Here is a 12,796-nt window from a genome sequence, read left to right on the forward strand (position 1 = left end):
AGGCATCAAAGTAAGTGGTGGGCATCTTGGAAACCAAGGTAAGCCGGAGCAGGGCACAGTCTGTCACTAGTCAGGAGAAAGGCTCAGGGGTAGGGAAGTGAGGAAGGCCATAGAGAATGGTGGGGTCACCAGCAAGCGGCAGCGGCGGCGGCGTCACCCAGAGAGCAAAGGACTCACTCTTGCCTCTTACTGGGGGAAGTTAGCACCAGGTTCATCTCTCTGGTGCAGACTTCCCCAGGAAAGAGTCCATGTTCACTTGAGCTCTGCCTTCGCATCGCCTTAGGACCATTTTTCCTGAAAAGACAAATCCCCGGAGGGAAACCCTGGCTCTGCTCTAATGTCAGTTGCATGCAAATGGTCATCATGGAACGCAGAAGAAGAAAAGAAGCACACAGCAACAAATCAACTTAAAGGGAAGCCTCCCCAAACCATCATCCATTTTCATTTGAGACACAAAGGGCTGTGAAAAAGAAAGAACCACATGGCTAAGTGTAGAAAAACACCGAGCAAACGCTGGCCTAGTGTCCATAAAAATCCCTTGATAATCAAAGACTCTAGATTCCCATTAAGGAAGTCTGTGGAAATGTGCTATTTAAAAGCCACATCTAGACTGGCCCAGGTTGCCTTGGACGAGTCCTACACACATTGGTATTAGGTTAAGATACAGTCCAACAGGCAACGTTCTCTTACAAGGTGTGACTGCCGAGCAATCATGTGCCTTTTCTTCATGGCTCATAAACTGGCTGTTTTCAGCAATGGTGGCATTGTTGGGATAGGGCCTCCCAAGCTGACTGCTGTGGAGGAGACAGTGCTCCTTTGGCTGGATAAAATTCTGGTATGTCGGGTAAAAGGGGGGAGACGGGCTGGATTGCTAGATAGTCACGCCTTGTACGTACTCCTTCAAGGGGGCCTCTCGAGTACTGGAGCAGGCCCGTTAACTTTCCTTTTCACATTGGCTGGCCCCAAGGGAAGTTTAAGACCCTGAAACTTGATATTCGAGGGGACAGGAATTACAGCTTGGTACATCCATTCTTTAGAACACTGGTTTGATCTCAGGGTGGTTTATAGCAAGTGATTCTGGCTTCCAGTCCGGTTGAAAGAAGTGGATGTTGAATGCCCGGGCCCAGTTCTCAAAGACGCGCTTCTCTGTGATGAACCGGTGGTGGCTCCCCTTCCGTCCCCTCTCGTGTGACATGTACATCGCACATTCGTCGGGTCCCAAAGGCTCATAATAGTGATAAGGTACTGAAGGGTGATTGGGGTCCCTGTAAGAAGGAGAAAAACCCAGAAAGTAGAAAATAAGAGACGGAAGTCAGAAATGTTCCCGCGATAGATGGGGAAAGGATGTTATCTTTCATAAGCAGACAAGCTCACATAATTTTCCCCCTAGTTAAACTAAATGTTAGCAACTGTCATATCAGATATTTAAGCAATAAGCATGTGGAGAGATTCCATGCTTGTTAAATTAAAGTGTCGGCAGCTGCTCAGCAAGAAGAGATTCCAAGGGAGCTGTTGGACATTATGGATGCCATTGTGCTGGGGAGAGGTCTGTACCAAGATGGTGGATTGACACAAAATCCTATTCTTACCACGTGGGGAAAGTGATTGATCCTGGCCCATTTTGAGTCCTTAATGATGAGTCATGAAAAGATAGGGAAGCATGATAAGGAGGAAAGAGCGGAAGTGAGATGTTGGCCCTGGAATTTGAGGACCTGCATTCAAATCTGACCTGGAGAACTTCCTGGATTTTTGGTCTTAGGCAAAATTCTTGGCCTCTTCAGGCCAATGAGAGTGTTTGATTATACAACCTCTTGATCTGTAGTCCTGTAAACAAGCATGAAGGCATTCTTTGTCTCACTCCCTTGGTCCCTGAACAATCATATTTTCAGCATCAGTATTCTTTCAGTTCTACTGTACAGGTTCTAGTCATGGGAGGGGGTTGGAGCCTCCAAAGAATCAAAGGTATGGGTCGGCCAATGGAGATAAAGAATGCATCATGTGTGGGCATAAGTCACAATGTGTTCTGGGGGGAAAGATTGCAAATGTTCTTGATCATTCACATTCAGTCGTAGGTGGCAAGAAGAATTTCACAGGATTTGGTTTCCATGGAAAAGGGAGTTGATAATGGGACTTCCTTTGGCTAGTTCTCAGTTATGCTCTGTACAGGATGTTCCCATTTTCCCATCATATAAAATTTCTATCAACAGTAGAAGTGGCACAAATGATACAATCCAAGATTCATGACTAGAAAAGAGGCTCAGGGGGGTAGCTCAGTGGTGCAGTGGATAAAGCGCCAGCCTTTCAGGAGGACCTGAGTTCAAAGCCGACCTCAGACACTTGAAACTAGCTGTGTGACTCTGGGCAAGTCACTTAACCCTCATTGCCCCACAAAAACAAAAACAAAAACAAAGAAAAGAGGCTCAGCCGTGTCGCTGAAGTGAAGGATGGATGTTGCATGTTAAGAAATCTAACATTAGGAGCTCAGCACACTGGTGGAGCCCTCAAGGAAGACTCACAGAGGACACAGACTAGAATCACACAATTGAGCGGTGCTGACCATGCTACTGAAAGGCTTCCCCACCTCAGTGTGCCACAGAGCTCACTGTACTCTCAGATGCATTAGAAAGCCCTGGAAGGCAAGTGCTGGTTTTATTGTTCCTGCTGTATCCCTAACATTCAACAGTTTCTGGAACACGGGATGCACTTAACAGAAACTTGTCATTTATTGACCCACACTCCAGCCAGTTAGTTCCTACAGATTGAAGAGTTTGCCCCGGATTCTCCTATCCTTCATTCCAACCACCCGAGGCTTCTCTACAGTGCTCTGCTGAGGTTAGTAGAGATGCTCCCATGACAAACACTACGGTGGAGATCAGTCACCATTTTAATGGCATCATGTCTTTCCTTGCCCTGCTCCTAACCCCGCTCTCTAGCAAGGTGCTTTCCATACACCAGGTGCTGTGCTAAGCACTTTACAATGATTCTCTCACTTAATCCTCATTATTATCCCCATTTTATAGATGCAGAAATTGAGGTAAAGAGAGGCTCAACAACTTGCCCAGGATCATAGAGCTGGTGAAGCTGGATTTGAACTCATCTTCCAGCCTCGGTGCTCTATCCACTGCATCATCTGCTTGCCCTTGCCTTATTCAGTCAGTATTAAATTTTCAGCCTGCAGTGATGAGTTACACAGTTTCTGTCATTTCCTTGATGAAGATGATGTCACTTCCTCATCTCCAGCCAAGGAACTTGGATGAGCTTGGGTGGTTCCTTAGCCTAGTCACGAAAACCTTTCTTTATAATGTGTGAGTGTTTGTCTGCTCTTTTAATCAATCAGCAAAAAATAAGTGCTTATTAGGTGTCTAAGCCCTTATTCAAGTCCTAGCATATATAGAAAGATAAAAACAGTCCCTGCCTGCAAGAAGCTTACATTTTAACAATTCTTTAAAGGTAGAATTAGGAATAGTGGTGAAAATCTACAGAGAGGCAGATTTAAGTTTAATATAAAGAAAAAATTCCTATCACATCATGGAAGGTGCTGGGCTCTCTAAAATTCTATTCACCCCCTTAACTTTTTTCTTATTAATTTTGTGGTTAAATTTATCTAGTTCTGAGAGGGGGAGGTTGGAGCCCCCACTAATATAGTTTTGCTGTCTATTTCTTCCTGTGACTCACTTAACTTCTTATCTAAGAATTTGGATGCCGTACCACTTGGTGCATACATGTTTAGTGTTAATATTGCTTCATCTGTGGTACCTTTTAGCAAGATGTAGTTTCCTTCCTTATCTCTCTCTCTCTCTTTTTTTTTTTTTTTGCGGGGCCATGGGGGTTAAGTGACTTGCCCAGGGTCACACAGCTAGTAAGTGTAAAGTGTCTGAGGCCAGATTTGAACTCAGGTACTCCTGAATCCAGGGCCGGTGCTTTATCCACTTCGCCACCTAGCTGCCCCTTTTATCTCTTTTAAGTAGGTCAATTTTTGCTTTATCTTTGCCTGAGAAGGATTCCTACCCTTGCTTTTTTTTTTCTTTAGCTGAAGTATAATATTTTCTGCTCCATCCTTTTACCTTTATTTTGTGTGTATCTCTGCTTCAAATGTGTTTTTTGTAAATAGCATATTTTAGGATTCTGTTTTTTAATTCATTCTGTTATCTGCTTCCATTTTATAGGAGAGCTCATCCCATTCACATTCATAGTCGTGATTACTGTGTATTTCCCTGCATCCTATTTTACCCTTGTTTGTACTTTTCTCTTTCCTTTCCCCCTTTCCCTTCTCACTAGTGTTTTGTTTCTGGCCTCCACTTCCCTCAGTCTACCCTCCTTTCTATCAACTCCAGCACCTTTTTGTCCTTTCCCCTTTCCCCTCCTATTTTTACCTTCCTTTCTATCAGCACCCCACCCGTGTGTATGTTATTCCCTCTTTGAGCCAAATCAGATGAGAGTAAGGTCAAAACAAAGCTCACCCTTCCCTTCTTTCCCTCTATTATAATAGGTCTTTTGTGTCTCTTCATGTGATGTGACTTAGCCCATTCTGCCTTCCCTTTCCTTTTCTCCCAGTGGAATCCTTTTTGTTACCCATTAAGTTTTTTTTTTAATATCATCACTTTAGAATCAACTTATACCCACACCTTCTGTCTGTGTGTACTCCTCCTATCTGCCTTAATGAAGAAACAGTTCTCAAGAGTTACAAGTATCTTCTTCCCATGTGAGGATACAGTTTAACCTTATTGAGTAACATGTTTTTCCCCCCTTTTTTACCTTTTCATGTGTCTCGAGTCTTGTAATTGTAGAATGAATTTTCTGTTCAACTCTGGGCTTTTCGTTAGGAAAATTTTAAAGTCCCCTATTTTATTGAATGCCCATCTTTTCCCCTAAAAGATTATGATTAATTTTACTGGGTAGTACATTCTTGGTTGTCATTCTGGTTCCTTTGCCCTCTAGAATATCATATTCCAAGCCTTCTGATTCTTTAATGTTGAAGCTGCCAGGTCCTGGGTAATTCTAATTGTTTCTCTGTGATATTTAAATGGTTTCTTTCTGGCTGTTTGCAGTATTCTCCTTTACTTCATAATTCTGGAATTTGACTATTATATTCCTTGGAGTTTTCCTTTTGGGGTCTCTTTCAGAAGGTGATTGATGGATTCTTTCAATGACTAATTTTTCCTCTGGTTCTAAGACATTGGGGCAGTTCTCCTTGATAATGTCATGAAATATTCTGTCTAGGCTATTTTTTTTTTATCGTGGTTCTCAGGTAGTCCAATTATTCTTAGTTTGTTCCTTCTGGATCTATTTTCTAGGTCTGTTGTTTGTCTGAGGAAGTATTTTACATTTTCTTCTACTTTTATATTCTTTTGATTCTACTTTACTTCCTCCTATTGTCCCATTGAGTTATTAGCTTCCATCTGCCCTATTCTAATTCTTAAGGAATTATTTTCCCCAGTCAGCTTTTGTACCTACTTTTCCATTTGTTCAATTGTATTTTTAAGACATTATTTTCTTTTTCCAAGCTATTGACTTTCTCTTACATAACTCTCATTTTCTTTCCCAAATTTTCTTCTACCTCTCTTATTTGGTTTATGAAATCCTTTTTGAGATCTTCCAAGAGGGCTTTTTGATCTTGAAACCAACTCTTCTTCCCCTTTAAGCCTTCACATGTAGGCATTTTAACATTGTTGTCCTCCTCTGAGTTTCTGTTTTGATCTTCCCTGTTTCCATTGTAATTTTCAGTGGTGAGGGTTCTTTTCTGTTTCTTAATCATATTTTAGCCTCTTTTGTGCTTTTTAAAGTTGAGTTCTGCTCCTGGGGTACAGCATGCACTGTCCCAAGCTTCTTTTGCTGAGGGCCAGTTACCCAGTCACTGGATTTCTGCTTTGAGGAGTCAGCAGCTTGCTCACTGCATTGGGGTGGCCCAGATGATTGGGCTTTTTGGGTAGCAGATACCCAAGCTGGCAGATTGGCTTCTGTGTTGGGGCTGGGGGCCTCACAACTGGCCTGCTGTGCCACTAGCTTGCTGAGCTAGGAATGTGGGTCCCAAGTTGATGATCTATGGTGTTGCTTTTTGCTGGCTTGCCCAGACACCCTCTGCACTGAGCTGTGCTCCCCTTTAACCCAGATGAAACAGACCTTTCCTGAAGATCTAGGTTATCTTAGGTCAAAGATTATTTCACTCCCTCTTTTTGCAGGTTTTGCAGCTCCAGAATCTGGTGAGAGGCTTAATTTAATGTTGGGACAGTGCAGGCAGCTTCCTGGTTTCACTCCACCATCTAGGCTCTGCCTCCAGAATTTGAGATGTTGGGCTCTCCCTCAGTTGAGGTTTTCAAAGCAGAGGTTGAATGAACATATTTGGATATTTGGTTTGATTCAATCTGATTGAGTCAGCCAATGTTTATGAATCCCCTATTATGTGTGAGCCAGGGTGCTCTAAGGGTACATAGGGCTGGGTTGTTTTTGAGGGGGTTCCTGCCTGGACCTCTGAGAAGCTAGTAGCTGCCTCATTTCTCCTACACTGTTCCAATCTCTTCTTGCTTCCTCTAATGTGGCCTGCCTGCCCCCAGCTGCACTCTGTCACCTGTCCCTACTCCCAACAAGAGCATGAGTAGCAGAAAGTCTTGTCAACTGCTTTAACAGCAGCTATGCATTAAGCACTAGAAACACTCCAGGGCTTCTTAGCTGCTGTACCTGAGGCTCTGCTCTAAGTATGCTTTGGTGTTTCCCAAAGAGGCTCATCCTGCTATGACCTAGAACTGCTCACTTGGCTCAGAAGGGATCAATGCACAAATGGCTTTGGGAGAAGCAACTTAGGCTCTCTGGGGACAAATATGGAAGTTGTTCATCAAAGAAGTTGAGAGATGATGCCTCTGACAACAAGAAACCTTTGATTGAATTCTCCTTCAGGTTAAAGTTCTTGCCAGAAGAGAGATTTATATTGTCATGCATCATTTAAGCATTCTTCATTCTGGCTTGGGAACCTTGCCGCATTAATACATTGCATTATCACCATGCTTGCCCCATGAAGGGTGTTTGTTTCCAACACTGTTGTAGCAAATGTTTCCAAGAAAGGATGGAGGCCTTCAGGTGTTACTTGTTCACCTTTCCTGGAAAGCCTTATCATCAAATTTCTCAAGCAATTAAAATAGAACTGACATTCCATTATTTCAAAACCAATCAACTTTTATCTATTTAAAAATATTTTTATTGATGTGTTTTGTTTTAAAATCACCTACATTTCCCAACATATCCTTTTGTTCTTTCTCTAAAAGCTATTCCTCATAACAAAGACTAAAAAATGGGAAGAAACCAGCTTAACAAAACTAACCAATTTTGGAAAAATTCTGACAAATTTGATATTCCATAGATACACCTCCCACTCTTGCTTTCCCAAATCTAAATTTTTCATGGTATCCTTCCCCCTACTCTCTTCTAGAGAGCCATCCTTCATAATAAAGAATAAAAAAGAGAAAGTAAGAAGAAAATTTTCTCAAAACAAATGAACATCTCACCAGAGTCTGATGTTCTATGCAGTATTGCACACCCATAATCTCCTACCTCTGGGGGGGGGTGCAGTGGTAGTGGGAAGGGGAGGGAGGGAGGAGAAGAGGGGAGGAGGGGAAGGGAAGGGAGGGGAGGCAGGCATATTCCATTATCTTTCCTTTCTGGGGCTGAATTTGATCATTATAATTTCAGAGAATTCAGTCTCCAATGCTTTGTGGTAGTCCTTTTCCTTTGCACTCTTGTGGTCATTGATTTATTGTTTTCCTGGTTCTGCATCAGTACATAAAGGTCTTCCTATGATTATCTGAATACATCATCTCTTACAGTGTGTTTCTTACTCCATTACCCTAACTGGGCACCATTTGTTTAGTCCCTCTTGACAAACATTTACTTTATCTCCAGTTCTTTGTCACTATGAAAAGTTCAGCCAACATTTATTAGGTGCCATCTAGATTCTAGACACTGTGCTGGACTCTAAGGATAAGAATGCAAACACAGTACAATCCCTGCCTGTGAGGAGCTTACCATGAAAGATGTGTCAGGAAAATTCAGAGACCAAGGGACCACATTGAAGAAATAAACGAAACATTAAGATATCTCACACTCAACATGTCTAACTCTGAACTTGTCTTTCACCTCCAAGCCTTCTCTTTTCCAAATTTCCCTATTACCATGACGACACCATCATCTCCCACCCTGGCTCACAACCAAGGGACAAACCTTGATCCTCACTCTCTCACCCACTGTATCTAATTTGTTGTCAAGACCTGTTGATCTTACTTTGAGAGCATCTCTCCTATCTTCCCTCTCCTCTGATGCTCCCACCACCCTGGGGCAGGCCTGCGTGACCTCATGGTTGGGCTACTGTGATAGTCATCTGGTGGCTCTTCCCACAGCAGTCCATCCTCCACTCAGCTATCAAGGTGACCTTTTTAGTGTGTAACTGTCTGTTACACCCCTCATTCCCTTTTCAGGAAGCTCCAGTGACTCCCTGTCATCTTCAGATCAAATAGAAAATCCTCTGCTTGGCATTCAAAGCCCTTTACACACCAGTCCTGCCCCACTCTATCATTCTTGTCTTACACTTTATCCTCCCCCCTCCTCCCTCACATTGGTTGTCTCCAATTTATCCTGCATGTGGCTTGTTTGTCCATAATTGTTTGCAGGTTGTGTCCCCAATTAAACAGTGAACTCCTTGAGAACAATGACTGCCTTTTACCCTTTGAACACAGGAGGCCTTTAATAGATGCTAATTGACTGACTAACTGACTGACATTAGTAGAAACTTGTCAGACAAATTCTGTGTCAATTTTAATTTCAAAAGTGATCTTATTTGGGGAGCATGCCAAATTCACACTGCCTTGGCATCTTGAAGAATTAAGCTTTGATTCCACCATGACTCATGTTTTTAATTGATCCATCAAAGTTTAGAACACATTGTTGGAATCAGTCTGGTGACAGAGACACTTGATGTTTATAAAAATAATGTTTGACTGACAGGGAGCAGACGGTTGAGAGGGGAGCTGAGAACCCGCAGAAAGAAGCCAAGGCTTGCCATGTCCTCCTCCATGGAAACCCCATCCTGTGACACTAATCTCCTTGTTTATTACTGAGGTCTGACAGTGAGCCAGGGGACTTCGCATCTCTTTCCCAAACTGGCTCTTGTGGCGCCATGATTTTGGTCAGTATCACCACTCTCCACCCTTTCCATCACCTCCAAAGTCCCAGCATTATCTTTGACCTTTCCTAAAGTTCCCTGTTTCCGTGATAGGGCACAGCACCAGGAAGGCCTGGGTAGAGTTCCTGCCTTAGAGGCTTTCTGGCTCTGTTATCCCAGCAAAGTCCCTTCCTCTCTACATAACTCAGTTTCTTCATCTATCCAGTGAGGGTGTTGGACCCCACCATCTTTACAGTCCCTTCCAGCTCCAAATTTATGAACGAGCCTTTGATTCCATGACCCCAGGAATGCAGATCTCACCTCTGACACTTATTAAGTGAATGACCCTGGGTGTCACCTCTATGAGGCTCACTACTTCTACTCTGCAAAATGGCAACAATAACCGCACTGCCTAGATCTCAGGGGTTGTGAATAAAGTGCCTGACAAACACATGGCAGAGTGGACAAAGATGGAAGAAAGCAGAGGAAAAGACAGAAACCACTGCTCAATGTTCAGATGAAAAAAGCGCTTCATAAATTTGAAGTGAAATGGGACTAAATATGAATTTTTTATGCTTGTCTTTCCCTGTCTGGCCTCACTCTGTCCATCTGGCCTTATTTCACACATCCTTGATCTAGATTCCTGTCCAACTGGACTCTGAATTATGCCCCAAACACACAATGAACATGCTTCCTGCCTTTTCTGCCAGTGTTATCTGCTCTTGGAACACCTCTCAATTTCTTGGACTCCTGCCCATCCATGAAAATACAACTCCCATGTCACTGCCCCTACAAAGTCTTCTCTAATCCTTCCAGTTATTAAATACCATTTCTTCTTCTTCTTCTTCTTCTTCTTCTTCTTCTTCTTCTTCTTCTTCTTCTTCTTCACTGGCCATTGTCAGTGATGATTGTCAAGCAATCCCTTTCTCCAGGTGGTAGAATCAGACTTAAAGGAGAACAGCAAAGACAGAAAGGTGCCACATGTGGTAGGCGTTAAGACCCATGACCAAGGACTGAAGGGAGGAACAGTCTGGCTGTTCTTTGCCTCGTTCAGGCCACCAGAACATAGTCTTTGGTTCTGTGCACCACGTTTCACGAGAGGCATTGAGAGTCTGGAGGGCATCCCCAGAGTAGGGAGGCCAGGAAAAGCCTTGAGATTGTAAGGCATGGTGGCATCTGCTAGCTGGCTTGGCTGGGCCCATAAATCAGGACCAGGGACAGTGGGCAGAATTTTTTTTCACTTTTTAAATATTTTTATTTAAAGTTTTGAGTTCTGATTTCTATCCCTCCCTCCCTCCCTATACATGTGTAATTGTATAAAACACTTCCATATTAGTCATTTTATATAAGAAGACTTAAATAAAAGAAAAAAATGAAAGAAAGTGAAAAAGAGCATGCTTCAGTCTGTGTTCAAACAATATCAGTTCTTTTTTTGGAGGTGGATAGTCTGCTTCATCATGAGCCCTTTGGGATTTGCTTGGATCATTGTATTGCTGAGAATATCTAAGTCACTCACAGTACTTTATCAAACAATGTGTTCCTGTGTATGCGTTCTCCTGCTTCTGCTCACTTCACTCTACATCAGTTCATACAAGTCTTTCCAGGCCTTTCTGAAATCCTCCTGCTTGTCATTTCTTAAAGCACAATAATATTCCATCACTGTCATATACCACAGCTTGTTCAGCCATTCCCCAATGGATGGGCATCCCTTTGGTTTCCAATTCTTAGCCACCACAAAAAGAGCAGCTATAAATATTTTTGAACAAATAGGTCCTTTCCCCTTTTTGGGCATGTCTTTGGGATATAAACCCAGCAGTGGTATTGCTAGATCAAAGGGTATGCACATTTCTATAGCCCTTTGGGCAGAGTTCCAAATTGCTCTCCATAATGGTTGGATCCATTCACAACTCCACCAACAATGCATTAGTGTCCAGGTTTTCAGTGGATGAAAATTCTAAAGAGGTTAACGTTGCTTAAGTATAAAGATAAATTTCATAAAAATTAGAGTTAGTCTATATTAGCATGGCCTAGCTCCAGAGGTGATAGGTTTTTTCCACATTGGAGGCTTTCAAGGCTGAATGACCAATTGCTTGGATGTATTAAGGAGATGGAAGGACAGGCTGAATTAAATGGCCTTGGACATCACTTCTGTCAAATGAGATGATTAAAGAAGGGTTTTGTAAGAGCAATAGTGTCATACAACTTGGATTTATAGGGCCAGAGCCAGGATCGTGATTGTGCCAATTATTCTATGTGTGACTCTGGGCAAGTCACTTCACCCCTTTGGCCCCAGTTTTCTCATTTGGAAAATGGGATGTTTGAAGAAATGGCCTCTGAGGACCCTTCCAGCTGGGAACTTTTGATCCTATAACCTGCATTGAGAGTCATGGAGTATTTGGAGCTGGGATCATTTATAAAACCCTTGGCAGTTTAAAAGATTAGTCACTGAGGGAAGTTCTTGGACTTGCCAACCTGAAGGCCTCCAGGGCTCTCCTCCCCCACACCCAGGTGCACTGGCTTTTTGTGTTTCTGGACCGTGGAGATGAGAAGTTTTGTTGCTCTGTCAAGGCCAGGAAAGACTCAGGGAGAAGAGAAGGGAGGTGACAATGACAAAGCACACGGACAGGCTTCAGCCATCCGTCAAGAGCAATGAGGATGGGCTAGGCAGGGAAACAGACACTTGGACAGAGAATGATCGGCCAGAGAATTTCAGAGGCGTTTTGTACCTCTGAGACCATCAAGTCAAACTTCCTCATTTTATGGATGGCCTAGAGAGGATGGGCCAGGACTCAGGTTAGTAGCATTGGCAAATGCCAACAAGGGGTATTTTTAAAGAGTATGTTACATCAAAAAAAGAGAGACCTATTTACACAAAAATATTTCTAGCAGCTCTTTTTGTTGTCCTAAGAATTGGAAATCAAAGGAATGCCCATCCATTGGGGAATGGCTAAACAAGCTGTGGTATATGATGGTGATGGAATATTATTGTGCTATAAGAAATGACAAGCAGGATGATTTCAGAAAGGCCTGGAAAGACATGTATGAACTGATGTGTTGTGAAGTGAGCAGAACCAAGAGAACACTGTGCACAGAGACAACAATATTGTTTGATGAAGAACTGTGAGTCATTAGGTATTCTCAGCAATACAATGATCCAAGCCAACCTCAAAGGACTATTGATGAAGCAAACTCTCCGCCTCCAAAGAAAGACCCGATATTGATGGAGCACAGACTGAAGTGAGCCAGTTTTTGCTTTCTTTCATTTTTTCTTTTATTTGAGTCTTCTCACAGAAAATGACTAATATGGAAATTTTTTACATAATCGCACATGTATAACCCATATCTGATTGTTTACCACCTCAGAGAGGGGGGAGGGGATGGAGGAAGGAAGGAAAAAATTTGGAACTCATAATTTTAAATAAAAATGTTTATTTTTTAAAAAAGAGTGTGTTACATGTCCCACAATCTGAACAGTGCATCAAACCCTAATTTCTTTGATCTTCCATAGAAATGTTTTTGCAGGTCTCCCAGGGATAACAGCCACCACTGGGGTAAATGGGCCCTCTCCACTGATGGGATCAACCAGTGTGCCTGTCCTAGCAGCAATCCCAGAGGCATTGAGATGAACTGGAATTGGGCGTGTTCCAGAAT

The 12,796-nt window shown here is 42.7% G+C and overlaps 1 protein-coding gene across 1 annotated transcript in view; it reads right to left on the minus strand.

The window, feature by feature from the left end:
• Positions 1-402: 402 nt before the first annotated feature.
• The window catches only part of ST6GALNAC5 (ST6 N-acetylgalactosaminide alpha-2,6-sialyltransferase 5), a 235,257-nt gene continuing 222,863 nt past the window's right edge, over positions 403-12,796 (minus strand). Inside the window, exon 5 of the mRNA XM_043999504.1 lies at positions 403-1,265. Within this exon, the coding sequence (XP_043855439.1) occupies positions 1,034-1,265 (232 nt within the window). The 3' untranslated portion in view covers positions 403-1,033. The remainder of the gene's footprint in view (positions 1,266-12,796) is intronic.

This window comes from Dromiciops gliroides, chromosome 4, assembly GCF_019393635.1.
Source record: "Dromiciops gliroides isolate mDroGli1 chromosome 4, mDroGli1.pri, whole genome shotgun sequence".
Classification (NCBI taxonomy): domain Eukaryota; kingdom Metazoa; phylum Chordata; class Mammalia; order Microbiotheria; family Microbiotheriidae; genus Dromiciops; species Dromiciops gliroides.